This window comes from Dermacentor variabilis, chromosome 5 (genome assembly GCF_050947875.1).
Source record: "Dermacentor variabilis isolate Ectoservices chromosome 5, ASM5094787v1, whole genome shotgun sequence".
In the NCBI taxonomy this organism is placed as follows: domain Eukaryota; kingdom Metazoa; phylum Arthropoda; class Arachnida; order Ixodida; family Ixodidae; genus Dermacentor; species Dermacentor variabilis.
This window is the reverse complement of record NC_134572.1, coordinates 93244513-93272415: the sequence shown is the minus strand read 5'-3', so window position 1 is coordinate 93272415 and position 27903 is coordinate 93244513. Positions and strand designations below refer to the sequence as shown.

The 27903-nt window shown below is 44.3% G+C and overlaps 2 protein-coding genes across 3 annotated transcripts in view; one reads left to right on the top strand and one right to left on the bottom strand.

Annotated features, from left to right (window-relative positions):
* SrpRalpha (signal recognition particle receptor alpha) overlaps positions 1–15805 on the bottom strand; it is a 56902-nt gene extending 41097 nt beyond the window's left edge. The window contains exons 1-6 of the mRNA XM_075693072.1: positions 15555–15805; positions 15218–15301; positions 13099–13242; positions 11371–11545; positions 5261–5396; positions 994–1153 (exon numbers count right to left, since the gene is read on the bottom strand). Coding sequence (XP_075549187.1) covers positions 994–1153; positions 5261–5396; positions 11371–11545; positions 13099–13242; positions 15218–15301; positions 15555–15671 — 816 coding nt within the window. The 5' untranslated portion in view covers positions 15672–15805. The remainder of the gene's footprint in view (positions 1–993; positions 1154–5260; positions 5397–11370; positions 11546–13098; positions 13243–15217; positions 15302–15554) is intronic.
* Positions 15806–16061: 256 nt separating this feature from the next.
* Usf (upstream transcription factor usf) overlaps positions 16062–27903 on the top strand; it is a 29916-nt gene continuing 18074 nt past the window's right edge. The window contains exons 1-5 of one of the 2 annotated variants that reach the window (XM_075693074.1): positions 16062–16389; positions 17616–17674; positions 20672–20977; positions 23422–23565; positions 24377–24471. In XM_075693074.1, coding sequence (XP_075549189.1) covers positions 16358–16389; positions 17616–17674; positions 20672–20977; positions 23422–23565; positions 24377–24471 — 636 coding nt within the window. In that variant the 5' untranslated portion in view covers positions 16062–16357. The remainder of the gene's footprint in view (positions 16390–17615; positions 17675–20671; positions 20978–23421; positions 23566–24376; positions 24472–27903) is intronic. The other variant, XM_075693075.1, reaches the window with a different exon arrangement.

Sequence of the window (27903 nt, the reverse complement as noted above, 5' to 3'; positions counted from 1 at the left end):
GTCTTAGCCGTACGGGTCCGGTTCCGACTCTCTGTTTGAAATTTCGCGCCATAATGACGGTGCGTGCTCACCGGGAGGTGCTGCCACCTCTTAGCACTTACAAGATGCGTTTGAAATTGTTGCTACTTTCTTGGGGAGATAAACAGAGCTGATTGCTAGCTTCAGCGCGTCGCTCAGACTGCGGCAACGCCCCTTTGGCGGTTTCGGCTTCGCCGCGTGATCGCAACGGAGGCGCGCAAACGTCATTTTTTTCTTTGTCGGCACTCTCTTGCAGGGCGGTGGAAGTTGATTTCTATCTTGATTGGCGCTGCTCTTCGCTTGCTTATCAGCGCCGTTCGCGAGGTATTCTCGCTCTCAGTGGCAACGCGCTTTCGCGGTTTCGGTTCCGCAGCGCGGTCGCAACGGAGGCGCGCGAAACTTGGTTTTTCTCTTTGTCGGCACGCTCTCGCAGCGGCAGCGGAAGTTGATTTCTATCTTGATTGGCACTGCTCATAGCTTGTTTATCACCACCACTCACGAGGTATTCTCGCTCTTCGCGGCAACGCACTTACGCGAGAGGGTGCCTCAGACCTCTGCCCAAGGCAGCCGCACGCAGAGAAGATGTCATGTGTGCGCCAACACAACTCATCGCTCCAAGAGAACAGACACGCATTTTAGGTGTGCAGACTGCGATAGGGCGCTGTGGGTAGACCCGTGTTTCAAGCAGTACCACGCTCGGAAATACTATTGAACATTTTGCAGTGCTGAGTGATGCCGACACCAAAATACTGTTCCTAATTATTTTTTACTATTTATTCCCGACTTTATACATTTTCTACATTCAAGATCCGCAATAAAGTAATTTGACCACCTGGGAAAGTTTTTTTTAAAATAATTCGACCCTCAAAGGGTTAATAATGTGTATACCTGAACCATATGCACTGTGAAAAATCCAGGATTGCCACGTAGTTTGCAGGTTCAGTAACCCTGGATTAACATTCATGATGCCCTCACCGACTCAGCAGTCAGGAGCTCCTCCGAACGGCCGCTTTCCTCGCCCTGTGGAGGTGCCCCTCCGCTGTAGTCAAGGGTCTTGAGGTCTGACGACTTGCCACCCTGGTCCCAAATACGAGGCTTCTTTGACTTGTCCTTCGCGGCAGCAGGGCTCTTCGCGCTAAAATAAAAATGAGCAAGAAGATCAAACTACGAAGACCCCTGCGCAAGCAATGCAAACACCCATAAAAGACAAGTGCTGTTGAAGCAAGGGGACAAATCTTACAAAGCTCTTTGTAAGTAGTACAGAACAGCGGTAATTGAAATTCTACGACTTCAGACAAGTACAAGGTCATGAAGATTAGATATGCACGCAGAATGCCGAGTATTCAAGCACCCACAAGAAGGCCACAGGCTTCTTTGGCATGTTTCCAGAACACTTTACAAATCATCATTGTAAACAAAGCCAATACTCATACAATGCATTTTGTCAAGTCAATTGCGCTGCAGGTGAAACCAAACATTTTGACAAAATCTCGCTTGAAATCAGTCTGCTCCTGGAACCCCATTACGATGCCAATGCAGGGTTGGCCCTCATTAAATGTTGGGGCTAGCTGGACCTGCTTGGAAACTCTCTATACTAGTGACAACCGAATGTTTGAAGCAATATTAAAGGGCCCCCGAAACGGTTCGGACAAATTTTGTAGACGCGTAGGGTACAGCTAAAGTTAATAATTTGCACCACAATTTGTGTGAAATGTCTCATATTAAGAGAGCTACGGATCATTACAGGTCACCCTCCTCGATAGTCATGAATTTTCTCCTCAACTCGTTCGCCGAGTGATCGGGGCTAAGCTCTGCCTTTACTGGCTCTGCGTCATGATGGGACGTTGTGTCGTCGAGTTCCGGTTCTCTAGGAGCAAGCACGTGAAGCCTTTCCAAATTCTCTGCCAGCTGCTTGGCAGTCAACACCAAGCAAGAGCTATCGAAGCAGCATGCTTTGCGAGGATTCTGTCGCAGCGCCGAACGTATCTGGTATTCTGGTAACCACAGGCTAGCTAGGCATTTCAACAGAACGGGGGAGGCATAAACTGAAGCTGATGAAGGAACTTTAGTGTAGACATACGTGAGCTGCCTGATCGGTCTCCATGGTCCAGCCACCCATTGGCAAAGAGCTTAACCAGCCAAACAAAGAGCTAATATTGCTCTAACCAAGTGTAAAACATTCTAAACATTTACAAAAATAATGTGTTAACAATTCCACTCCTGCGAGAAATTTACACCAGCAGCAAAGAACACATTTTGTTACTATTACTGTGTGTGTAGTTGAGCTCTGTGCCACCCTGCACCCTGCAGACCATTCACATTTGTGCATCTGCTCATCCCGTGAAGCGACACGCAAGGGGACATGGCCAGGCCCTGTACCCTTGCGCTTGCGTTTACCCTAATACCGGACTCGTGAAGCGCTATTGCGTTAGTAATCTTCCGTTGTAAAATGACGGCCGCAAATGCGCAAATCCGGGTGCCGATCGGATAGCAGCACTCCGATGCGCTGCAGCCAGTCCGCTTGTCTGCTGCCTTGCAGAGGGACATGATGTCGCAGCTTGACATATTGCCAGTCGCTACGTTTGCAGTCCACAACGCAACAAAGTCGAATCATAGTGCTCGCGAAAAGACTGAGACCGACTCTGACTGCGGAGCTCACGTCAAAATGGAGCATGTTGTAACACAAGCAGATGATGCTTGCTGTGTGCCGGAAGTGCTTAAGCGTAGTGAGAAACCGTTCTTGTGCATTCTGTTTGTGTTATTTTCTTTTTAGAGAAACAAATTAACTAACATTTCAACTATTACGAACATCATTTGTTCACCATAAAGGTGGAAAAATTATATATGACGCGCCCTGGGCAGCCAATTGGATAGCTCGCCCACATGACGTCAATTGGGTGATTTACGTCATATGAGTAGAGGCAGCTGAAAATTCCACCAAGCATCGGCAGCAGTGTACATGTTTAACCCTTTGAGTGTAGATTTTTTTCGGCATATGCGAACGCCCAGGGTCAATATTTTTTATTGCAGATTCCAATTCTTCTTAGGGCCTTATTTCGGAAAAAATGTACCGTAATTTTTCTAGGGTGACTGTAAAGTGAGAAAAAAATATTTTGTGTTAGTATATATGGACTCTTCATCCATGAATAACAACAACAAAAAAGCAAATAAAGTGATAACAATTAAAAATTTGATGCATTGTTATACACATAGTTCAAGGCTTTGAAGATGCACTCACAAGAATATTTCGCAACTCTCACCTGTTCCTGCTCTTACACTAATATTTACGCCATAGCGTGACCGAACTGCGTAGGTGTGCGCATAATGTTTTCTTCTGTTAATACATGGGACGCTATTGAGCAGCTTTCATTGCAAAAACTGTACTGCACTTAATGTTCGTGCTGAGAAGAAAGCATAAGTGTCCTCCCGCCTTTCTTCTCTACGCAAGCAACAGTATTTTAAGAAAGTGCACAAATTTATGCTCTCAAAGCAATCACCTAAGTGCTAAAAATAATATTTACAATACAGTTTTCAAAAATGTATTGACATTTCTCAGTACTGAGGTACAAACAGATGCTTCTAAATGAAAATATTTTTAAAAAGGCGGGAGCTGGTGACAAGAAAAGATTACCACTAATGCAGACAACCTTCTATATACCTGTTTAACTACAAAGAGTAACTGCCAAGATTGTTAGGACTGGCTGATCATGCGTGCACAGTTTGCTGTTATAAATCTAGGCAATAAATACAGTCACAAAGGACAGGAAGATTCCTACCAAAAATGGTTACAAAATCCTGTTTTATTCATCAGCATCATATTCAACTCCTATTCTATTAGCATCATATCATAACTGCCAATGTTATCACAAATTACATGCGAGCATCTTTACAAACTAGCTTCTCTGTGAACAGTTCATTATTACATGTTAAAGGGCCCCTGAACAGTTTTCAAACCACCATACTTCTGTTGCAGGTCGCCTAGACTGACAGTTGGAGATGCTTCTAGCGTAGGTAAAAACAGTGACATGGAAATATTTAGTATTTGAATCACGCAAACAAATCGCTGCATTGCTGCTGACCGCATCACAGCCCAGTGGTGCTCGCCAGAACCATTAGCAACATCACAACTCGCTGGTCCGACCAGCGCATTGCAGCAAAAACATAATAAATGAATTTATTTTATTTTTGTTTGCTGTAGGCTTTATACTCATGCAAACAGATACAGCAGCACAAAAAAAAAAAAAAACTGCAACCACAAAGCCAGGTAGGCGCGCTGGCTGTTCTTTCGCCTCTGGTATGGTGGCATACCTCTGGCCTCCGAGCACAAAAGCCTCTCTTCTCACTTTTGTATGCTCGCAAGCAGCCTTATTGCCTCACTGCCTCGTTTTGCATGTTGTTCTCATGGTGCAGGTTTCTCGCCTCGATTCATTGTTGTTGTCGCATCCTTTTTGTTTTTCACGGCTCTGCCCTTAACTAAAGCTGAACTGAAGAAAAGAGATTTTGCGCAGTCCCAGGTTGCTCAACCAGTGTCATCAGCACACCGGAGTAGCAGGACTCCATTAACATAGAACATGTAGACAACCATGGAGTGAGCTTCAGCTACGCAGGGGATTTGGGCTCTTACTATTGGCATCGAGGAGTCGCGTCAGTGGGTGAGAGAAATGGGGAAAGAAGACTGCGAAAAATTTTGAGTTGAGGGCATGCATTTTTTTCTTGTATTTTGACATTATTAGCTGAATAACTTCAGACTGTGTGACCCCATCACTGCCATTCTTGTTGCATTTATCCCTCCAACCGCCAATCTAAGCAACCCATGAACAAAAAACAGTGGCTTGAAAAGCGTTCGAGGGCCCCTATAAACCTACCCGTGCTGTCGCAATGCACAGCTTGAGAACTGTTACTAAAAGAGAGATGACACAGAAAATGAATATTTTGACCAAAAACAGAATTTTACTAACACCAGCAGGTGGCTTTTGATACCTGCATATGATTTTAACTATTAACATTACCACAATAACATTACCAGAGCACTGTAACCATGTGCCATTATTGCTGGAGCTGGCTCAAAAACAAGGCTGGATCTTTTCAGGGGTTCAAAAAATTAAACATGACAGCTGTGCAATTACTAGGTTAGCGACCCGCACCGCACAAAAGCATTGGCAACCCAAGCCATACAAAATCAAGCGACCGCAGCGGTGAGAAACCGAACATAACCACAAGAACAGACTAGCCTCAACATTACCCTTTGTCGGGCTTTTTCTTTCCCTGCAGTTTCTCAAACAGCTTCTGCCTGTTCTTCACAATGTCGTCATCGTTGGGGTCTCCTCCAGCATCACCATTCATGGTGACTTCCTTTACAGCAGCTTCCTTCTTGGGCGCTGTGACAAAACGTGAATAAAAAAAAGGGGTGTAACTAACGGCCCTTTACATGTCCCACATTTCGGGCAGAAGAAAATTTCACAAACCACCATTTTTTATTTTAATGTGGCTTATCTTCTTTAACACCACCATTGTTTAACTAGAAATCTTTGAACACGCACTGCATTGCTTCATGTACACAAATAACTGAGCACTGAAAGTTCCCTGCAGCCCTGTCGCCTCCTCCATGACAGGTTGCCAGCACCAACAGCACCAAGAGTTATTCATGTGAACTTTGATGCAACATAAGTACAGAAAGGATGTTGAATATGTGGTCTAGACACATGGTGGAACTACAGTGGCATCTCAATAAATGGAAATTGCTTAAATGAAACCGCCTCTTAAACGGAACACCATCCTTATGGTTGGTTGGTTTTGTATTCATGCAAGTTTACTCAGTTTTGTCTCACAGTAAATAGAACTCCTGATAAACGGAACCAATTTCCCTGGTCCCTTGAGGTTACGTCTAAAGAGAGGCCACTGTACTTCCTATCTGAGAGTATTAAGAGCGCATTTTACTTTCAGGCATAAACAGAGGCCCAAACTCTGAAACATGACATTTTTCACGACTTTGATGGACTGCCACTTTCTCAAACACAGGCTCAATTTAGAAAATGGTACCACCACATAAATTGTACTGAGGATCACACCCACCAGAGCTTAATATGGTTAACTTCGTTAACCATATTAAGTTCTATTATTGTTGGTTAACTACCACCGACAATCAATTGTTTCAGGAAAATTATGTATCAAGCAAAAAGCAAATGTAATGAAGAAATCTTACAGTTCTATAAAATACAGTTTGCCACTAACCCCTTCAGGCACAATTATGTACATAAACATAGTGCATCAAAATGGAAAGCACTCATTAAAATTATAATATTTAATATATACCACAAGCACCTTGAAGCACTTTTCTTTGGACCTGTTGCTGCAAATTTGAATGATAAGAGTAAAGTGTTTTAATAATGTAAGTCTGAAGGTAGATGGCTAGATGTTTGTCCTGACAGTGGCAGTTTGTCTTCATGTAGTTTGTTCTCTTCTTTCATCTTTTTAAACAATATTTTACATCAAGTATATATTTCAAGTGTCTGAAGAGGTGCTTTCCAAGTTTTCTAGTCATGAACTAGTTGAGATTCTCATACCCGACGTTCCTAAAAGGAGTTCTCGCATTGAGTTCCATATTCTATAATCTTAGGAAAACTCACTGAAGAATTGAAAATTCTTGATTTGTTGTGCAGCTCTATGGTTTTCATGATTATAAAGGTGTAAGAAATGAAAAATGTAAGGAAATTAAATTTAATATCAACAGATTAGTTGGCACCTGAAAAGGAGAAAAAAACTTCACCTTAAACTTTCCTCATTCTATGTTCCCTTCGAATTTCCACCATGCACTGTGCCATAAATTCTTGTATATACAAATATCAAACAGAATAGCCAAATGGTGCAGAAACAAAACCTATTTGAATAAATAGAACAGTCCTATGCATTCATTGGCTTGCCAGCAATGGGTACACAATGGATTTTTTGTGATAACTACATCACATTCAGTTCAGTTTTATTGCCTGCTTATTCAAAACTGGAAAAAAATGTTTACAGTTCTAAAGCATGCTTTGTAAATTGTGATGTTAAATGAAAAAGCACACTGTTAGAATTTTCCACACAGCAGGATGAAATATGCTGTTTCATTCAATCCTGTGCCAGTCTTAACACACAGAATTCTGTTACCCTTTTGCACAACCACAACCCTTGCTACTTTCGAGAAGCAAGCCCATCTGTGCCAAGAATGTATTTTCACGTGCTCAACGATTCAAGGGTCCAAGGAAACGTCCCTGTATGTTTTTAATTGACAACATGAACCAGTTTCTAAAACTAATCCCAGCAGGTAATTTTGCTTACGTTAGATGAACAAAACAAACAATACGCTAGCTCACTCGGACAAAAAAGCACCACGACACCCAACACAGTTGACTTCCATTAACTCAACCCTGACGTGGCCGACGAAACTGATTAAATTATCTGGCAGGTCGAATTAAACAAGACGCAGAATCATCACCAAACACACCACTGATTCAACCAGCAGTATTTGTCCAATGTTGAGATGCCCCCAAATCAAATGCACACCCGCTTCCCGTGTGCAGAGTAGAAAACTAACAGAAATTAAATCAAAGCCTCTAACGGAAGCAGAAATATAACGCATATCTGACTTGGCAAAATAGATCACACAAATCTCAACCACTGCTGGAATCGATATAAGCGAAGCTTGCTGTGCTGTTTGCTTTGACTGACAATAATTAGCAGTGAAGTTGACGGCGAATGTTTGAGTCAGCTTTCAGTACAATATGAGAGCAGTGAGTTGATGTGAAATGTTGAAATGGTTGTGTGCCATTGTTCACATCGTTCCAGAAGGTTCGCATTGTCATTGCCTCACACGGCATGTCGCATCGCGGCAGAAATGTTCAACTTTAACTGAATTATGGGGCTGTACATGCCAAAACCGCAATCAGATTATGAGGCTCGCTACAGTGGCAGAGCCCAGATAAATTACGACTACGTGGGGTTAGCTAATGTGCACATACGTATAAGCACACGAGCATTTTTGTATTTTGCTAGCGTAGAAATGCAGCTGCTGCCGTCAGGATCAAACTCGTAATGTCGAGCAACGCCACAGTCGCAAAGCTACCACAGCGAGCTCAGAAGTGTTGATTTGATGTGCGGCCGCTTCTGTAGTGCTGCCTAGATGCTGCGGTGCTTTAACGCGGCTTTGCGCCTGCACACACTGCGTGCATTGTCCGCTTGTCAAATTTGCACAGTATTTTATATGCCGAAATACCAGAAACAAACCGTACCGTATCTTGAACATAAATTTATCCACTCTGTCCGCAAGTGCTGTCGTGTGTAGTACTAGTAGCACTTCCTTGTTTTAAGTTGCATTTTCCCTACCCTGCCCTCCCCCACATATGGGCTGCGAGCAAATAGTGGCAAGCCTCATTTTGTGACAGTGCCAGTTCTACCCTATTCTTTGCCTCCTCTCTGCCATTCTATCTACTTTCCCACTGAACTGTTGCAAGTTAGTACAAAGGTAAGCGCTGCAATTTCAGCGATGCTCTTGTGGGCGGTCACTGATAATTACAGCTGTCAAGAGGGTCCTATGGCAACACCAAGGGAGCGGCAGAGGGCATTTTGGGGGCCTGATGGAAAGGTCCAAAAGAGTTTCTCATGTTGCCTTTCCTCTCTGCCCTGCTCTCGCTATGTACGTGCACGCTCTGAACCACATCCAGACGAAGCATGCAAGATGGTAACAGCAGCTGCAGTTGAATAGTTGAAGTAATAGGCAAAGAAAGGTTCGCTTTAATATAGGCAAGGGTCTAATATGTTTTGCTCAATGGCAGCCAGTTTCCTAAAGTCAGCTTTGCCACAGCACAGCCGTGTTATGCTGTAAAGCTTATGGCTGCCACAAACACTGTTGCGGTTTCGCATCTGGTTCCACCCCGCGGGCAAGCTTCAGCCCAATTTTCTTGAAAAAAAAAAAAGAAAGAAAAGTCTGCACCAGAAATATTTAAATACCATAATCGGACATAATTAGCATAAAATAGGCACTTTTCACGGGTCATGACGTGTTCAATGCATTTGCTGTCTCCTAAGCTCCTCCAACACATGCTACCACTAAAGGGGTCAGGCACATAGATGCTGGCTCGTCACATTCAAATTATTTGGTGAAGGCCAATTTTACGTAGTAGTTCTGCTGAAACCCGCAAGGTGGAGAGAAGTGAATAAAGAGAAAATCAGACATCCACCCGTTCGTAGCAATTGCTACAAAGGAAACCCGTACAGGTTCCTAGAAAGAAAAGCCTCATAGTTGAAGAAAAATTCGTCCTGGTCCAGGACTCGAACCCGGGACCACCACCTTTCGGGGCAGCCACTCTACCATCTGAGCTAACGAGGGGCAGGGGCAGTGCGAAGTCGAATTTGCCGACAACACGAAGCAAAGGCAAGTGTTTGACGTAGTAGTTCTGCAGAAACCCGCAAGGTGGAGAGAAGAGGCGGTGGTCCCGGGTTCAAGTCCCGGACCAGGATGAATTTTTCTTCAACTATGAGGCTTTTATTTCGAGGAACCCATACGGGCTTCCTTTGTAGCAATTGCTACGGACAGGTGGATGTCTGATTTTATCTTTATTAAGGCCAATTTAGGACTGAAATAACGAAAATTTGGGTTCATAGAAATGTATGAGTGCTGGCCGCGACCTTTGGGCTGAATCGAATTGACTGGAGTTAAATAAACCGAAATCTACTGCACACAGGTACCATAGGACAAGTGTCTACAATAAACTGACACTGGAGGTCAAACTTCTACGATACGCGAATATCACAGTACAAATATCTACAATACAAGACTATGTAGCAGAACAACAGTCTGTGTGGCTTCCATAAAACAACACTATGTTGCCAGTGGAATGCTTCAAACTACCAAGGCAGCATTGGCCAGAACACATTTTCTCCATCAACCCTTTACACAGCCTAGCAGCAGGCATGAGCCATGGGACACAACAGGCAGCAGTGGCGACAGCTGGTTATACCGCAAGCAGCAGAGACCCTGTTTATAACCTCGACTCCCAAGAATGCACACTGCAGACTGTAGCTCCACCAAGCTGAGTGGCCTGGCGACTCTAGCGGTTGTTACGTCGTGACGAGTGGAGACGTCCCTGTGTCATGATTCAACCATGGGAACACATTTCTGTTTGCGCCAGTTGTGTACAAATTATGAGAAACTGTGCAAGCAGGGTTTTCAAGCACACTATGTGGAAGGCCTAAAGGAAGAGTGAAATCAGAAAGCACGGAGTGTGCATTTCGCAATGAGCCAGCTGCACTCATCCCGAGTCTAAACCCCGTACATAGTCAGAAATGCACCTTAACTTGAAGTTCATGCTTTACTTGAAATAGATGATGTTTGACATGAACATGCTGAAGGACACGCAATGACAGTCTCTGGCAAGTTCACACAAGGCATCATGTTCAGGGTGTTCCACTTAATTTCTGCCAAAATTTAAAGATACTGCATGCGAGTACCACATAGCTGGACAGAATCAGGGTAACATTGTTTGCCATTGCTTGGAGCAAGTCAGACTATCTTTTGTATTTCGCCTAACTACATAATTAGTTATTAACTTCTCAAATGAGACAGGTGCACTTATCCTGAGTCTAAACACCATAGTCAGAAATGCACCTTAATTTGAAGTTCATGCATGTTCAACTTGGGTTCATGCTAATCAGAGTGATATTGTCAATCAGAAAACTGTAGGCCATTATGAGAACGTGCCAATGCATCATTCTGTTGTTCTGTATGTGGTACATAAAACTTTTCAAGCCTCAAAGAAGCATGCGAATGGCTGCAAAAAGTGCCGTGCAGCTAGTTGCATGTTTTGTAGTTTTGCGTGCTTTCTTTCAGGCTTGAAAAATACTTTTGTGTAGCATGTACAGAGCAACAGAAAGCTGGATCGGGTATTTTTTAGGACGGTCTACAATTTTCTCAACGAGACTTCTGCTCTGAATATATTATTTAATGAAGTTGATTAATTATAAACTAATTAGTATATAATTAGACAAGATACAAGAAATAGTCTGACTTGCTGCTAGTGACGGTGAACAATATTACCTTGGTTTTGTCCAGCTGTGTGGCACTCATACTTTTTCATTTTTGCACAAGTTATGTGGGATACCCTGTAGACCAAGTTAAGCTTGAGCTTAGAATTGAGCACATTCTTTAACATGTGGGGGTTAGTCTCTTCTCATTAGCAGACTACCAGAGCCAGCTTTCTCAGCAGCAGCCTGCAATGAAGAAAGGGGCTCCAAACTTCACTCTAATGGGTAGGTAAATCTGGCCTAAGCATCATCATTTTGATGGATGCACTCCGCGATTAAGGCAGATAACATTACCTTCGGGTTTCTTCTTTGCAGCTTCCTTGCCCTTCGCCGCCACAGTCTTGGTATCCTTCTTGTTCTCTATCATAGATGCCACAGTCTTCTTTGACTTGAGGGATTCTTCAAATGAACGCATTTTCTTCTGCTGAGTAGCCACCATTCTTCCATACTCCTCAGCACTGCGCAATACCTACAAATTGAACAGTTCCTATGTCAGCACAAGTTTTATGGGCAGCAGCCAGTACATGGCTATTTCCGGTGAGCGTTCCAGTGCCATCACTGCACTCATGGCTGAACTTTACCACAAAATCTAATAGGTATGCTGTGGCAACAAAAGACTGTTATATGGCTTGTGTACAACCTTCTACCTTAAATGCAAGACTGCGATCCATTGGTAATCATCGTTGAAAGCTAGCACACTAAATATAATATGCCAGCAGCAAGAACCCCGGCAGCTTAAGCAGCAATATTCATATGCACAACACTTCGTTGCAGCTGCAGCTCAAGATACACAATGCATCACAATTTTACCGACGTTACCAAAAATATGCCCTCTGGCTGTATCATAGATGGATCCTGTGATACAGTCAGAATCCTGTGCTGCATGAGCATGTTAGTCACTGCGCGGCCTCACCTACCACATACTCAACATTTACAGCAGCAACAAGCTTGTGCAACCAGCGCTGTGTAAGCATTCAACTGCGCAGTAAAAATTTAACCCCTGGAAACCATGGTGAAGTAACTGCAGTTAAAATTTTGTGCAGTGCTGACTGCTTCTGGTATGAGCCACAAGCACTCAGACAGCGTATGCATGCTAACTTGTCACAACTGTCATCAATTTCCAGTGTCTCGGCTTCCCTGCAACACTGCTTCTTCAAAACAGAGAGTGCGATGCATTTTCATTAATATATTTTCATAGAAATTTTTGCATACCTAATAACAATGGAGATATAAACACCATGTTTACTGTATCCATTCCTCCTCAACCTGTTTTCTCTCCGCCAGAGCAACATCAATAGCCAATGCCATGGCCTACTGTTCCTTCCTTACTTTTACAGCAAGAGCTGTTGCAGGCTTAGTCCCCTAATCGTTTTTGGTGTCTGTTGCTGGCACTGGGACTCCGAAATCTTTTGCAAGAGATTTACAAATAAAGAAGAGAAAAAAATCCTTGTTCCACGAGAATTTGAACTGTGGACCAGCAGATTGCCAGTTAAAGATTCCACCTTTGAGCCACTACACCAATGCTACACCAGCGCAGAATACCGTACCTGGAGAACACATGACTCCGCAGTGGCTATGATTATTTGACACCCGCTCGACTTCTACATCTGAGTGCTGTATAGAGCCGATATCAGTGCCTCCGCATTCCAGTGCCCCAGCTTCCCAGTTTCGAAGACCATCCTGAATTAGGCTTTCTTCTACATAAAATGACAGCTATTGGACACCTCTGTGGCATTTTCATTAATCTTCTAGCAAGTGGAAGGTTAAATAGAGAAAGAAAAGCTGTGTCTATCCACTTCCCTACAGGGGAGTGCAGCTTCTACAAATGAATATGACTCTTGCTTCTTACATTCTCAAAAGTAGATTGCTCATGTGAATTAGTGAATGCTTACTCGAGCCAACACCGCACGAAACATTACATGACTCCAGCCTGCTAACACTACGAATAATGGGAAGATACAAGTAATTTACGTTACCAGGCACATTCTTTCCCCAGAAGAGGTGGCAACACTGCTTACTCACCTCCTCAAACTCTGAGCTGAAGTTGAAGTTGCTAAAGAAATTGCCGGATTCCAGGCATGCCTTGTACTTGTCTCTGAACTCCAGGTGGACATCATCAAGGAACTTGTCAACGTATGACAGTTGGAGCACCTTTTGATAGGCAACCTGAGTAAAAGAAAACCACAATAAACATTTTGACAGCAATCAGCCTTGGAGAATGACTGATCTTTTTAAAGTCTGAAGGCAAGGAAGTTTTGCTGTTGCATATTTAATCATACAAATATTTCAGAACTACCCGCAGATTGTTATAGTCTCCGAAACAAATGTAAAAAGCAAGTTTTTTAATGCTGTTTTTGTGGCACCATTTTGCACTGCGCTGATGCTAGTTACATGTTTCAAATTGCCGAAACTACCTGTGGCAGATATACATCAACAGAATTTTTTTTCCTAACGCTAGACCCCAATGGGCTTATATTAAGCAGCCATTTTACACTCAAACAGGCATGTGCACTTTATCACATTGTCTTCTCTTACTTGGATGATGGACTGCTTGATAACACTGCCAAGTTTGTTGTGTGTACTGGTTAAATTGCAGATGTGCACGTACACTAAGCAAGCAAATTCATACACCAACAGCTGATTTGTATTTAGGTGACATTTTCTTTTTGCTTTTTTAAAGTGCTGAATATGAAGTTTCAGAAGATTTATTATTAAATCTAGTTTACAGAATTTCATATCTAGCCATACCTGTAACTTAATGATGACTACGTGAGCATTCTTTTGAACCTCTGCATGCTAACAGTACATGCCTGCTCTTCGTAACTTGCATGTTCACATAAACGCAGGGTAATCACAGCATCAGTCACAGATGGCAAAAATCAAAGCAGTGATAGTTGCTGAAATCAGAGAGCACTGATCATATTTTGTCTGAAAGGCACGCATGTCACAAGCTGGCTGGCAGCATCTCTGTTATACTGAATTAACAGACAGTGAGATACGGGAAAAAAAATTCTGTGGAAATCTGCAAGGTGGAGGAAGCTACATGAAAGGGAAGATTTCACATTCACCAGACAATGGCATGATGCTACAAAGGACATCCACGCAGGTTTCTCAGAAACTTTACTTTGCAGTTGAAAAATGTATCCTGGTCTGAACAAACTTCGACTATGTGGTCAGAGTTCATGAGTCTCGGCAAGTTAATTTGACCTTTCTCTAAAATTTGATAGTATCATGTTTAACTCAGATGGTAAAGTGACCATCCCAGAATGGCACTGGTGCCAAGTTCGATTCCCCCCAGAGTAGCAGGAATTTTTCTCCAACAGCGAGTCTACATTACAAGAAACCCATGCAGATTTTGTTGGTAGCTTCATTGGGTGGATGACAAATTTTCTCTTTCACAGTGATACACTAACAGAGAATGTGTGCATTTATTTTTTTGCCAAAGCACATTACATGCTTCCTCTACTTTTCATTGTTTATATGCTGCTTGCCTCCCACCCACCCCACCTGCACCCTTCTCTCCTGGTTCTCCTCCATGCCTTCTTACAATGTTGCAGACACACTATCCATTCTTCCTGGTGACATAACTGGTAGCAGCTACCACTGGTGACAGTTAGCTAGTTAACCACACCTGACCATCCTGCAGATCTGTGCTTGAAAAGGCAGGGTAATGCAAGTAGAATAAAATTTTGGTGGAATTTTTTTTCCTTCTCTTCTTTTTCCCTGAAAAGCCAGTTTGCTTGACTACAATGTAAGGTGAACTGAGAATGCAAGGGCGCACGGTGCTGTGAAATTAAAACAGTCCAATGTCAGCTTAAACGCAAGGATATTGACTGAGCGTGTTTGCAAACACATATGACCGCATCACGTTTTCCCTACTATGCTTAAAGCAGCAAGCATCCACTTCATATAGACGTACTGCAGTATATCAGTCAGCATGAGAAACAACATGTTCACACTGCATTCACGGGTGACGTTTTCTTTTTTTTCTGTCTTCGCTGCACACGATTGGAGCGTCATCAAACGTGCTGCTCTCGAGTTCGTACTTTAGATCCAAGCAGCCAAGAACAGGCAATGCGATTTATAGAGATCTGGTGCACAAAACCACGATTATACATAGTTTGGTGACGTCGATACTCACCACGAAGACAAGTTCAAATTCGTTGTCCAATTTGTACTTGAGAACAAGATTCTCGTGGGTGAAGGAGTTGTCGCCACCTCTTTCCTGCAGTGAAGTTATCTCATGTGAGAAGAACGCTTAGAAGCGGCAGATAACTCTTGGTATGCAAATTAGCAACCTAGACGGAAAGAGCACGCATTACGCAGTAACGTGCTTTCTGCTAGTATTGAACACTCATAAATAAATCGCAAATTCTGCCACATACATAACGCTAGGGGACTTATCATTCCTACGACAGTGAACTACAATGCAACGGTACCTTATTTAAGAAAATTCTTGCACGACATATGGAACTTACCTGTAATATAACGGTGCGTATCAAGGCATTAACCGACGGAGTGAAGAACTGCGTCGTGCCTTGGAAACACCACAACACAATCCCACTTTTGCTGAATATCGTAAAAAGGTCAAGCATTTTCACAGCACCAAAATATCGGCGACTAAAGAAGTATGCGCTCTAGGTAATTACTCCAAGCTCGGCGAATGAACCAAACGCAGTCGGCACGGTCGGCAGCAGTCGCCTCGGCTGGTAACGTGTTTGTAGGAAGTGACGTTTAACTCAAATAATGTAGCCAACTTCCGGTCTGGTGTCATTGGTTGTAGAGAAAAAAAGAGAAATGTTTTGACCTCAAAAGTCAAGGTCGCAAACACTAATTTGATCAAAGTTTTAAGCGTTAGTAACTGCTCAAAAGGCAGCGTACAATATTTTTCAACTTATTCCAATTCTGTCTAACCAATAAATGCGAACGTTACGAAAGAGCAATTTTACTATTTTTTACTTCGCAAATTGGAGTTGAGTAACTTGAGTGCGCAGAAATATAGTCCCTCGTGCAAAGTTGTTTATCTTTAAAAAAAGCTGTACCTAGCACTGTTTTATATGTATAATGGATGAAAATCATGACTTCAGGTTGAAAGGCTAAATAACTTATCATATGATAGCGAGAATATTAGCGCGTAGGAACACGCGCTCTGCAATTTGTGAGGAAGACGCCGAGAGGTCGCCATATTGTCACATGTCTAGGTTTTGGGCTCACATGACCTGTTGTTTGGCCCCGTGATCACTCGCTTCCTGGCAAATTCAAAACATTCGTTCCTAACCACATGGATATGCTGGATCAAGCACTGGACAGCAAGTAAGCGTATTTTCAGTGAAAATAGTGCTCACGCGGGACGTGTAGTGAGCCCTGTCGGAGGCGACAACAGCGTAATAGCAATCTGGAAAGCGCCCCGTGGTAGCGGAACATCGCCGGGTCGTGGGATCGGACAGGCTGAAAGGCCGTGTCCATCGCTTCCGGGGCGTGAAAAATCAATTTAGTATCTTGCTTGCCTCATGAAAATTAAACGGAAAGTGTGCGCCGCATGAATTAAGATGATTCGAAGGTTACGTGGGCAACTGCCGATTCTCTTTCCTGCCAGCAAAATATGCACTCCTCACTTTTCACTTGCGGCATATCATAGGGAAGTGTTCGGTGTATGGAATTTATGAACGTGTCTCACGAATACTATCGAGTGTGACGTTTGGCGACTGTCGAATGCCTGTGACTTATGCAACGCCCTCAGCCTTTAATTCAACAGAGCGACACGTTTGTTGGCAGGCGACCTCGGCGTTTTAACGCCCCAGATATATCGGTATGACCTGTGCGATTTTCGTAGCCGCAAGCGCCGTCATATGTCCTTCTATATTTTAGTCCCATTTCCGAATACGTGAAAGCCTCGTACGGTGGCGCACGTAGTGCTTTAACGCCATCTGCATATCAGCGGAGAATGTTGCCGTCGTATCGTGGCCGTCGGCGACTTTCCAAGGCAGGCGAGCCGACCGTAATGTGGGAAGCGAATGCCCTACGCAAGCAGAATTTCGTTTGGCCCATTTGGTGTTGTGTGAACCGTCGTCTGCACTGCGAATGTCGCGACTCTTGGCGATCGAACTGTTTTACGATCGGCGTAGGTGTAAAAAGGCCACCTGCGTTGTGGTCTATTGAGTGAGAAAGGGATCACCTTTTGAGAACGCACAGCTGTGAGCGATCGCAGCCTTCACTTGCCGATACGCGTAATGTGACGCGGAAGGTTCAAAGACTGCGGCAGCGCTGTCTCGCGACTGGTTTAGCTTTATTCATTCGCGTGGAATAGTTATGCAACTCGCCAACGTATGTCTGTATGTTTCTTGGCAGTTCCATTCATTGTGAAAGCAGGGCGTTTCGCCGCTTCCGTGTGGTGACTTGGTATTGTACGCGCGAACGGTAGTTCCAAGATCCTTAGGCTCCTTGCTTTATACATCTGGCCTTCCTCTCCCCCCCCCCCCCCGGGGGAAAAAACGAGAACAATAAAATAACGCCTTACATATTCGTTTTCTTTGTTGTAGTTCCCAAGACAAGAATAACGATTCAGCATCAGATGATGCATCACAGCTTCACTCCGATGGTAAGCAATGTATTTGTCTTTGCGGTATTTATGATTTGTGGCATGGGACTTGTGATTAATGCACTCTCAGGAAAAGTGCTAATTACTTTTGTCATGATTATTCCTTCGTTATGTCGCAGCTTCGAAGCGTGTTGAGGTCTTACAATGGTTGTAACCTTTAGTGAGCCTGATTAATAATCTGTCTTTAATTTGCATACATTTGAATGTTCGTGGTATGCATGCCTTCTTATGCTTCAAGTGGTGCCTTCAGCTCAGGCCTCCACAAACTTGTCATCTGATTGGTTTTGGTTGAAACAAGTTGAAATCATAAAATGGTTGTGTATGTGGGTGGGTGTGTTAACAAAAGTACATCTGCTAGAATGTTGTCTTTTTCTCTTGTAAGATTTGTTCATGGCATGTGCATAAAGCAAACGACCATAGGTGGGTATAAATTATTCACCAAGCTTCCATGATGCCATAACATTTGTCACAGTAATATGTTGCAACTGTTTTCATTGTGCAGTTAATTGAGAAAGCATTTCTTTGTGCAGCTGCCATTAAAGCTCAAGTTAACCAAATTTCTAGTGTATTGTAGGCAATTTTAGTATGCACTATCACTGAAGTGCTGTATTCACAACCAGCTTCACCACTGAACATTAATAGACCCAATGAATTTGGCTTGTAAAATAATGTGATTTGAATTGCCTACTGCATGCAAAATTTATTTTGCTGAAATATTTAAGTCTTCCCTCCCATTGTTGTGGGCACTGGCCAATTTTATCTTGCTAGCGCTGTATCAGAAATGTAAGCCGGAAAGTCTGTGTTTTCCGCCACTTTAACGCAGCATAATCAACTTGACTTATCAGCTGATAATCGGAAAGAAGGACAACCTTGAATTTGACTTTTTCTCAGGGCATGGTTTGGCCATATTCATGTCAGATGCTATCACTGCATCCTATATATAGACAGTTTAAAAAGAACATCTTCATGCTGCCATTTTGTACCTTGTATTTTCCAAAACCAGTAAAATTTGTAATAAAACTGCACATGATTGTGCAACATAAAGGCATAAAAGAATTATGCACCAATTATTTAAATGCCAAGACAAACCTGTGAAAGGGCCTGCTGTAACGAACAGAAAGCTAAGGTAGATTGGACTAGGCAACAGTACTTGACAACCATGAAAACTGGTTAAACTTCATCCTGTTGCATAAACATTCCAACCAGTGGGCACAACTGAAAGGTTTACAATAAGCTTGAAGGCATCACTACTCTCTTTTTCTGTTAGAAGAGTCTAAAAGCCTTTACTCTTTTAGGCAACATGCCTTCACTTGTGCCCTAGGTTTACAGTGCTTTTTCTGGGTGCATGCGGATGCTTGAAGTGCATAGTTCTTTATGTGTTTACTAGGCACAGTTAAACTGCACGTAAAAGGATGTAGTTAATAAAAGCAGGTGGAATTGAGCACTTGTGTGCTCCAAGCAGAGTTTGGCTGTTCACTGTGCTGTGGTTATCAGATTAAGCAGCAATGTGATTCAAGTAACAAAAACCAAGGATTTGCTAGGTTCAAGGTTAAATGTGTTGCAGGCATAATCAGCCAGTTTTGAATTGTTGAGAAACTGGCAGCCATCTGGTTTAAACGACACCTCAACCTAATGATAGCGAGAGTGTCGATGGTGGGATGGCGAGCATTCTGTATTACTGCAGACAACTGAAACGCAATGTTAATAAGGAAATCGGAATTTTGCGCACAACCCAGGTGATGTGGCAGTGTTGGTTGATTTGAACTTCAACATGCAGTAGACAGTCCTTTTCCGGTAAGAATAGATTCATGTAAAATCAGCTAGCAAAACTGCCAGATTTCTAGAGTTCAGTTTGTCCTATCTGCTTTATTTGGTAACAATAGTACACACAAACTGCAATCTGGAAACTGCTCTGAGCAGCTGCAGCAGTTCTGATGGGAAAAACCAGAAAGCAGCTGCGGCCTGAATTCAAAAACATTTCTTATATGAATGAGGACATCTGAAGCGCTTGAGAATAGGTTAAATAATTTTAGTAGGCTTATTTATATAACATTTTTTTTCTTCTGTTTGATGCACTGCTGGATAGTGACAGTTGTTGGAACTTGAATCACTCATTTTAAACGGCACCAAAAAACACATGGAATGCATGAACTTGAATGCATGGGGTGCTGCCTGAAAAGTATTATTGAGCCAAAATGGACTGCCTCATAAGAGCAGGCACCATATTCTGCAACAAATTCTCTCATTTTACATTGTTTCTTATCCTTTGTCATTGCCTGGATTATTGCCAAGCCTTCGTTATCACCAGTATCAGTCACTCGTTGCAACCGGTGATAAGAAATGAATAGGAGAGAAAAATAATCTATGCATAACAAGGCCCCAAAACAGTGCTATAAAAGACAGACCTATTTTTGCGACGGTGACCTCTTCATTTTGCCATGTTAGTCCTGTCTAGTTATACTGGTAACGGGACATAACATTGTCCTTAGTCATAACAAGATGCAAGTAAAGGCACGAAATGGGGAAAACAAGCTTTTGTAGTACAGTTATAAAGCTTGTTTTCGCAGCAGGTTCTTCCTTTGCAAGTTTTTTAATGCCATGAGCGATGGCACATAATGTTACAACGTGAATCATGTGACTAAGGCACGGAGTGATGGTCCTCTATAATAAAATAGGTTCCAGTATGTAAATTTTGTCATAGGTTTCAGGGTGTTTAAAAACTGGACAGCCTTAGTCGCCCTTCAGTTACTTCCATAGCATGTTGTACTTTGACAATGGCACTATGTTGGGAAGCAGGATGTAGGCAGCTGTCATATGTGAAAGATTTACCCAGTTGCAAGGTGATCTGACAAGTGCAAGTTTCTTCTCGTCCTGCAGGAATAAATTGCAGGATTTGAAGAATTGCATGTTCTTGTAGGTGTGTTCATTCACGAATGCTTCTAGACACTTAACGTGTGCCATGCTGGCAAATGCCGGCACTGCTTTCACGCCTCGTAGTAATCTGCGCAGTGACGGAAGGTGTGGAAGTGGACAGCCAGGCAGCGGCTGCTGCCATAGCCAGCGTTGCACCGCAGGCCCTCTTGGACCCTAGCATCCAGTACCAGTTTCGGACCGAGAATGGTCAAGGCGGGGTCACCTATCGTGTGGTCCAGGTGGCCGCGGCACCGGAAGGCACAGAGGCGGCCAGTGGGCAGGTGGTCACCACGGCAGCACTTGTTGGCCAACAGGTAGCACAGGCCATCATCTCCAGCCCTTTTGCTGCCACCACAGCCAATGGAGGCTCCAGCCCCACTGCAGAAGGAGGTCAGCAATTGTGTGCTGCACGTTTTAGTAGGCCAGCATTCCTACAAACTGAATCCTGGGAAACTGTAGGAAATTGGGTCCATCTTGCGGCCAGTGGAAGGTTTAGAAAGTTCACAAAAACGAAATTAGGGTGGCAACACTGTGACCTGAAATTCCTGCACTAGCTTCTGGTAATCCCGTGAATTCTCATTGTATGCTCAAAGCTAGCTCACAGTCAAACCTCGTTATAATAAGGCAGGCTATAACAACATAACGGATTTAACAAAGCAAGTGAAATTCCCCTTCAAATCCCTGTAGAGGTAAGCGCATTTAAAACCTTGTTTCAATGAAGTAGAATTGTCCTGCCAATGGATATAACAGACTAGATTTGTGTCTGAAACTAAAAAAAATACCCGACCCTCGCACACCAAATATACCACTTTTCGCAGAGTTTTGCACACATTTGGTTGATAATTTCAAAACTCCATGCTGAATGTGCCGTCGACCAACACTGGTCTTTCACACCACTGCGAATAGCTGCGCATTAGCAGTGGCCCATAATTGTCGTTGCGCTTTTCTCTCTCAGTGCAGTGCCACCCAGGCCGGCACAGCTAGGCTTGACCTGCGAGATTTCGCTGGTACAAAGTCAGAGGCCGTGCCTAGCTGCGCCCAAGCTGCACCAACCTGCATGATGTGCCGCACTGAGAAAGCAAAGTGCAGTGGCAGTGATGGTGAGCCGCTGCTTGCGCATGGCGGTGCAAAAGACCTGTGCATCTTCTCATCTTTCTCACTACAGCGTGTTACGTAGCCTGGTGTAGCTAGGCATAGCATCCAAGATTGCGTCAATGCCGGCACAGTATCGGAGGGCACAAGACAGCCGAGCCAGCGTCACGAGGTTCGTGGGCCTCCCCATTCACACAGCGAAGCGACCGGTGCACAGTGGATCGGCCTAGATCGTCTGTGTAGTTGGTGTGCTGTGTTGTGGGCCAAGTTTGGCTCACTTTGTTGATGTCGCAGCATGCAAACTGTTTTCTCAGAGCATGTCACCATTTTGCCAGTTTCACAATGCTGTAGACAAGCCAATTTGAAAGTGGATATGAAAGACCATCACATTAGAATAGAAGGCAGCTATCCTAAAGGCAGTTGCGTGAGGTGCTGATGAGTTGTGTGCTGCACATGCTGGATATTATTTTGGTGTTTTGTTACAGGGTCCCTCACCAGGCCCCATAGCAAATTTTTATTATACACTGGAACTTGTTACATGCTCTCCAAGGAGCGTTCAGCCACCAGAATTTTTTAAATGGGTTCATTAATTGCTGAGATAGAAATGTTTCAGTGCCACGAACCAGTGGTTTCAGGAGGCGAAGGGCCACTGCCAAGAAAGACACGCTCTCCGCCTGCCCCGTCTAGCCTCAGCAAGCGAGATTGCTTCCCCGCGTTCTCCCATACCAGACCTCGAGGATCGCGTGGCACATACATCACGGGCCCCGCCTTCATTATTTTTTCTCCTCACTTTGCGGTGCGGTGCACTTCCGATGACTGCGTCGTGCGTGAGCTGCTGTGTTTGTTTCATTTTGTGCGGCACACGACTGTGCACGCTGTGCATGAAAACACCTGACTAGCTGTATAAGTCAATGCTGCAGGAACACTGAGGCAGACGCAAGCGGATCATAGAGCATGATCGCGCGCTGGAACGCAGTAAAAAGTGGCAAAGTTTCAGTGTCAGCCCGTGCAACTGCATGACGTGGAAACAAGCGATCGAAACATAAGTACATCTCACTCGCTGCTGTGCAAAGTTAAACAAATACACGTCGACATTCGGTTTTTGTGTTTTATTATTCCTCTAAATCATAATTCGTTTTTCCATGCAGCAGATTACATAAATAACAGATGTTGCCTTGAATAATTCTCGAAGTCACGAGTCGCTAAGAGCAACGTCACAGCAAAGACACATGTACATAAGCACGCTAGCATGTATACGTCATCCCTCTGGCTTGGAGCGCTGTGCCCGCGAGAAGGTCAAGCAGTGTTCGGTTTGAAGTTTCAGCTCTTTCCACGGCACATAGCAATGTAATACGTGGCAGACACAGTCGTTAGCATGCATTGTATGCACGGCGCTTGTTAGCTCAAAATGGCCAGATTTGGGGAGGGGCCCTTTAAAATTTCATTGCACATGTGGACATGTAGAGATTATTCAGGTGACATTGCCATCTTCTTCCGTGCACATTTAAAGTTGTTCGCCCCCATTGGGCAGAGAACTAGTTGTAGCGCTAAAAGGCATAGGGACAGAACAAGAGACACACACACACAGACTGTGTGTGTGTGGTGCCTATGAGTGTCTCATGCTAAATGTGCATAAGAGGAGGCGTTGTGTGGTGTTGACCTGTAGTAGCAAAGCCTACAAAAATATATTTCTTAAAGCCCCCGAGAGACTGCACTCTAATTCTGCTGTTGCTTCTTTCTAGGCCAGTTCTATGTGATGATGTCACCCCAGGATGTCTTGCAGACTGCACCAAGGACATTAGCACCACGATCCCACAGCTTCAGCTCCAAATCAGAAGGAAACAGGACAGCCAGGGATGAAAGAAGGAGAGCAACACACAACGAAGGTACTTAATGCATTCTTGTTATCTCCATCTTGTCTACTTCCTTTTGTGCTGCTAGTTGTGTTGACTGTTGTAAAATGTTTTTGTGCTGGGGGAATAGCTATTTGAAAAATGCATCGATTCTCAGGAGCCCAAGTTAAGTGTGGCCTGTTATTAGTCAAACTTCATATGCTGAACATTAGCAGGTTGGCACTCTTCTTTTCAGCCTTTTCAGCCGCGCACCCACTTTTATAGGTAATCTGTTGCGTGTGCAAAGACTGAGTGAGCTGAGATGGTATGGCATTGTGTGCTGTCTCCCCGCGTCGTCCCTCTGCGGGCGATGCTATCAGCCGTGAGGGCTGAGTGGGCATGAAAGCGTAGCTGGCTTCTCTTCGTACCTCAGATTTGGAGATATCGTCGGCACGGCATGAAACTATCTTTTGTCACCAACTTTCAAATTTTCCAAATTCTACAAAATGAATTTTTTGCTCATGAATATTTGCTATTTCCTATTGCCCTATAGTTCAGAAAATATTGCGGGCCCTTCTGCATGAGAAAAATTTCATCAGCGACCATACTTATTTGCAAGAAAGGTCTAACTTTATAATATAATAAGATTTTGATATAACAAAGGAATTTGGGGAATTTTACCAACTTTGTTATATCATGATTTAACTAAGATAGGTGCTCAATGTGGCCGAGTTGTATGATGACACATGCTTGCAGTTTCAAGATTACCGCACATATTCGATATTCGCATTCTTGCAAAAAAAATAGAAGCAAATTCAGGGGTGCGATCATTATGCTGGTTCATTATTCTGTTTGTTCTTTGCAGTTGAGAGGAGGAGGAGGGACAAGATTAACAACTGGATAATCAAGCTTTCTAAAATCATTCCCGACTGCTCAAGTGACCTGAACAAATCTGGGCAGGTAAGGCACCTCACTCACTTTGCTGGCTATAACCCTTTCCGTGCCACATTCTGATCAATATGACCAAATTATTTTTCTGCAGAATTTTGTAAGGAAAACATTGCTGGCAATGCTGTAAGTGCTTATTTATTCAAGATCTGAATCATTGTTGCAAAACTCCAGTTTAACAGCAGTACAGTTGAAACCACTTATAATGATCTACAGTCGAACCCGGCTATATCGAACTCGCAAGAAAACGCCTATCAGTTCGATATAGAGCATAATTCGATATAAGCCTGCTAAATAATTGGATGTCATAAAAGCACATACCATTTATAAAATCACTTCATTGATTAAACTAGCTTAGTTTCGCACGAAATAGTCCTGCATTTTCTTCTGCTTTGGCAATTTCGCTGCCTGCGACGCACGCACTTTTCCACATTAAGGAGTCGGAGCAGCTGAGGCCGCAACTTTCCGCATTCGCGCAGAAGCACCGGACTAGTGCGAGCGCACCAATCACTTCGCAGGATGTGGGCCAAGGACCGTCGTTGCTTTCCTCATTGTGCCCACTTTCACTTGTGCTCGGTACAATGTTGGCAATGTAGTCTTCGTTTTCGGGCTCTCCCGTGGTCGCGACACCATCATTTGCGCTCACAAACTCGTCCACCGTTGATTCAACAGCTACCGGAAATTCTGAGAGCTCGCTCCGAACTTCGGAAACATCAGCAACGGCTTCTTCGCATTCATCAGGATTTAGTCATCACCGAGCACGCGAAAGTCGGCACGGCTGAAGCACTTTCAGATTAACCACTCGTACACGGCCGTGCGTACAGGTCGGGCGCCACGGGCACCGGGTCGAGTGTTGGACGCTTTAGCCCTAATCTCCCCCTTATTCTTCAAGATCGTGCCGAGAGTGCTCCTCGGAATCTTGTGCTCTGCGGGGACATCCGACTTCTCACCACGTTCGACACGATTTATGATTGCGAGCTTCACGACGAAAGGCAAATTCTTCTGCTTCATCACGGCAACACTGCGGGAGAAGGCCTACAAGGCGCACACAAAAACAGCGAGACAAGTCGCACTTTTGCCATCTTGCATGACGAGGGCACAAGAGCATCTGATTGGCTGTCTGAGCAAGCGCTGTGGGCGGGCCAGGATCATTTTTTGCAAGGGGGGTGCCGACGGCTCGTCCGAGGCAGCGCAGATGGGCGCGGTCACGGTAGGGAGAGCGGTTGGATGGAGCCGCGCAGCCGGGTTTTCTCCGCCACCGCGAGGGAAAACCAACTTCCGGGGGCACTTTCCGCCGCTTGACGTTCGATATATCGGGTGTCGCTGCTATTTTTGTTCGATGTAAGCGTAATTTTTGCGATATATACTCATTGTAACTATATCGTGTCCAGAAATTATTCGATATATAGAATAATTCGATGTAAACGGGTTCGATATAGTCGGGTTTGACTGTATCTGTCATAACAACCACATTTCACTGCATTTATGATTTTCCAACTGTGCCTATTGAAACTGCTTCCATACAGTCCAACAAACATTTTTTTAAATCGCCACACTGTTAAACTAACCTGGCCATTGTAAATAGCGGATGCAAGCGAAGTACTGAAGCATGGAAGCGCAACAAAACTGGATGCACAGCAGCGTGGGCCCAGCTCCAGTTCAACCGTGACAAGGATATGGCCTTTAGGATGAGTGAACAAGTGATTTCCACATGCGGATTTCAGAGATTGCCAAGGTCACTCGCTTTCAAGACACGCCTCCAGGGAAGGGATGTACAGCATAAACAGCATGGCACGGGGCATAAACTAGTGCGTGCGCCGATATGATATCGGATGCCATGACAGTGGAACTCTCGTTTTTGCAGAATTGTCCTTGCCGCACCATGTGAATTACGCCTATTTCAATGATTTGGAACAACCACCTATGTTCTTCCACCATGGCAACAGCGGCTGCTCAAGCGTTCCTGTCATTACTGTCAATATTCATGTGACCCAAGTCAGCGAGAATTCTTCATCATGCGCTCACTCCACTCAATATTGTAGCAGACCAGTCGTTACTAGGTTGTTATCAGGAGATCTCGGCAACGTTACATGTTGCCGAATGCAGATAACGGTTCGCAATGATTTTCTACCTTTCGAATGTCTCATTTTTTTCACCCCAAGCGACATAGGTAACTTAATTTTACTGCTCTTGCATGGCAGATTCACAGTCATAATGCGGAGACTGCAATGTCTGAGACCTTCATAGAATGACGGCATGCCACAGTAGTTTTCAAAGTTTACGCTTCCAGCCCACTTGAACGCTTCGCTCTCATGTCCCGCTGGTACAGTGAAACCTCGTTAAACCATAGTTGGCCAGAGCTTAGGAAAAGTACGTACTAAACGGTAGTACTGTTTAACCAAAATAGCATGAGCTCGCCCACTTACCCATCGAAAACGGAATTTAGAGAAAGTACAATGAAAAGGGAAAAAAACATGCAGTATTTATTCACTTCGTGTGACAAGAGTGTTATTTTCGTTTGATGCCGCGGCGGCCTGACACGACGACAGCGGCCTCAAACTTACTGAAGCTGCATGCCAGCTTTTCTGCCAGCCCCCTCTTTGCAAACACTCGCATGCAGGTTCCGCGTTGGTGCTACGTATTCTCCGTGCATGCGTACAGTAGTGCTGCAGAAGTCCCGGGGCGCCTTTTTCATTGCCGGGGGCTGGAGTTTGGAATACTTTTCGTTCGGAATAGTTGCGCTATAGCGCGCCTGTTCTCGTCACGCCGGTTACATTCATGAGGCTGACGTAACGCGCAGCTTCTGCCACTGTCGGGCCTGAATCGCCCGTGCTGTCGCTTTCCGTTCCATCCTCATCACTGTCGCTAGTCGACGCTTCGGCAACAACAGAGGCAACAATGACGAAAAGTCGAACCTCGTAGCCGACGTCTCTTCACGGTCGCAGCAGCGCCGCCGAGCGACTTCTTCGCATTCCAAATGCCACACACTGTAGTCAACAGCAGATCCCTGTTGCGGGCCAGCACCGACTTCTTCGTGTCATGTTTGATAGCACGGACAATGCCTCATTTTTCTTCTATGCTGAGCTCCCGGCGTCATTTTTATCCGAGCTTCGGCATGACGCAAGTCGTCGCTTGCACGACGCCACCATGCTCTCAGGCACAGCGTCAAAATGATGTTGATGTTGATGTGGCTTCACGTGCAAATGCACAGGGCGCTTGGAGGCCGTTGTTCCGATCTCTGAGGCTTGTTGTTCTGCCAGGCCGCCCGATGGAGACGACGCACCACCGTGTTTGCGCGACGAAAAGTGGAAACGTTACGTTTTAACCGATGCGTATGCAATAAGCTGGTACGGTTTATGCGGATACAAAACACATTATGTTCAATGGCCGCTGAGTCGGGGATATTCCTTTACTACTTTTAAAATTAAACTACTGTTTAGGCGG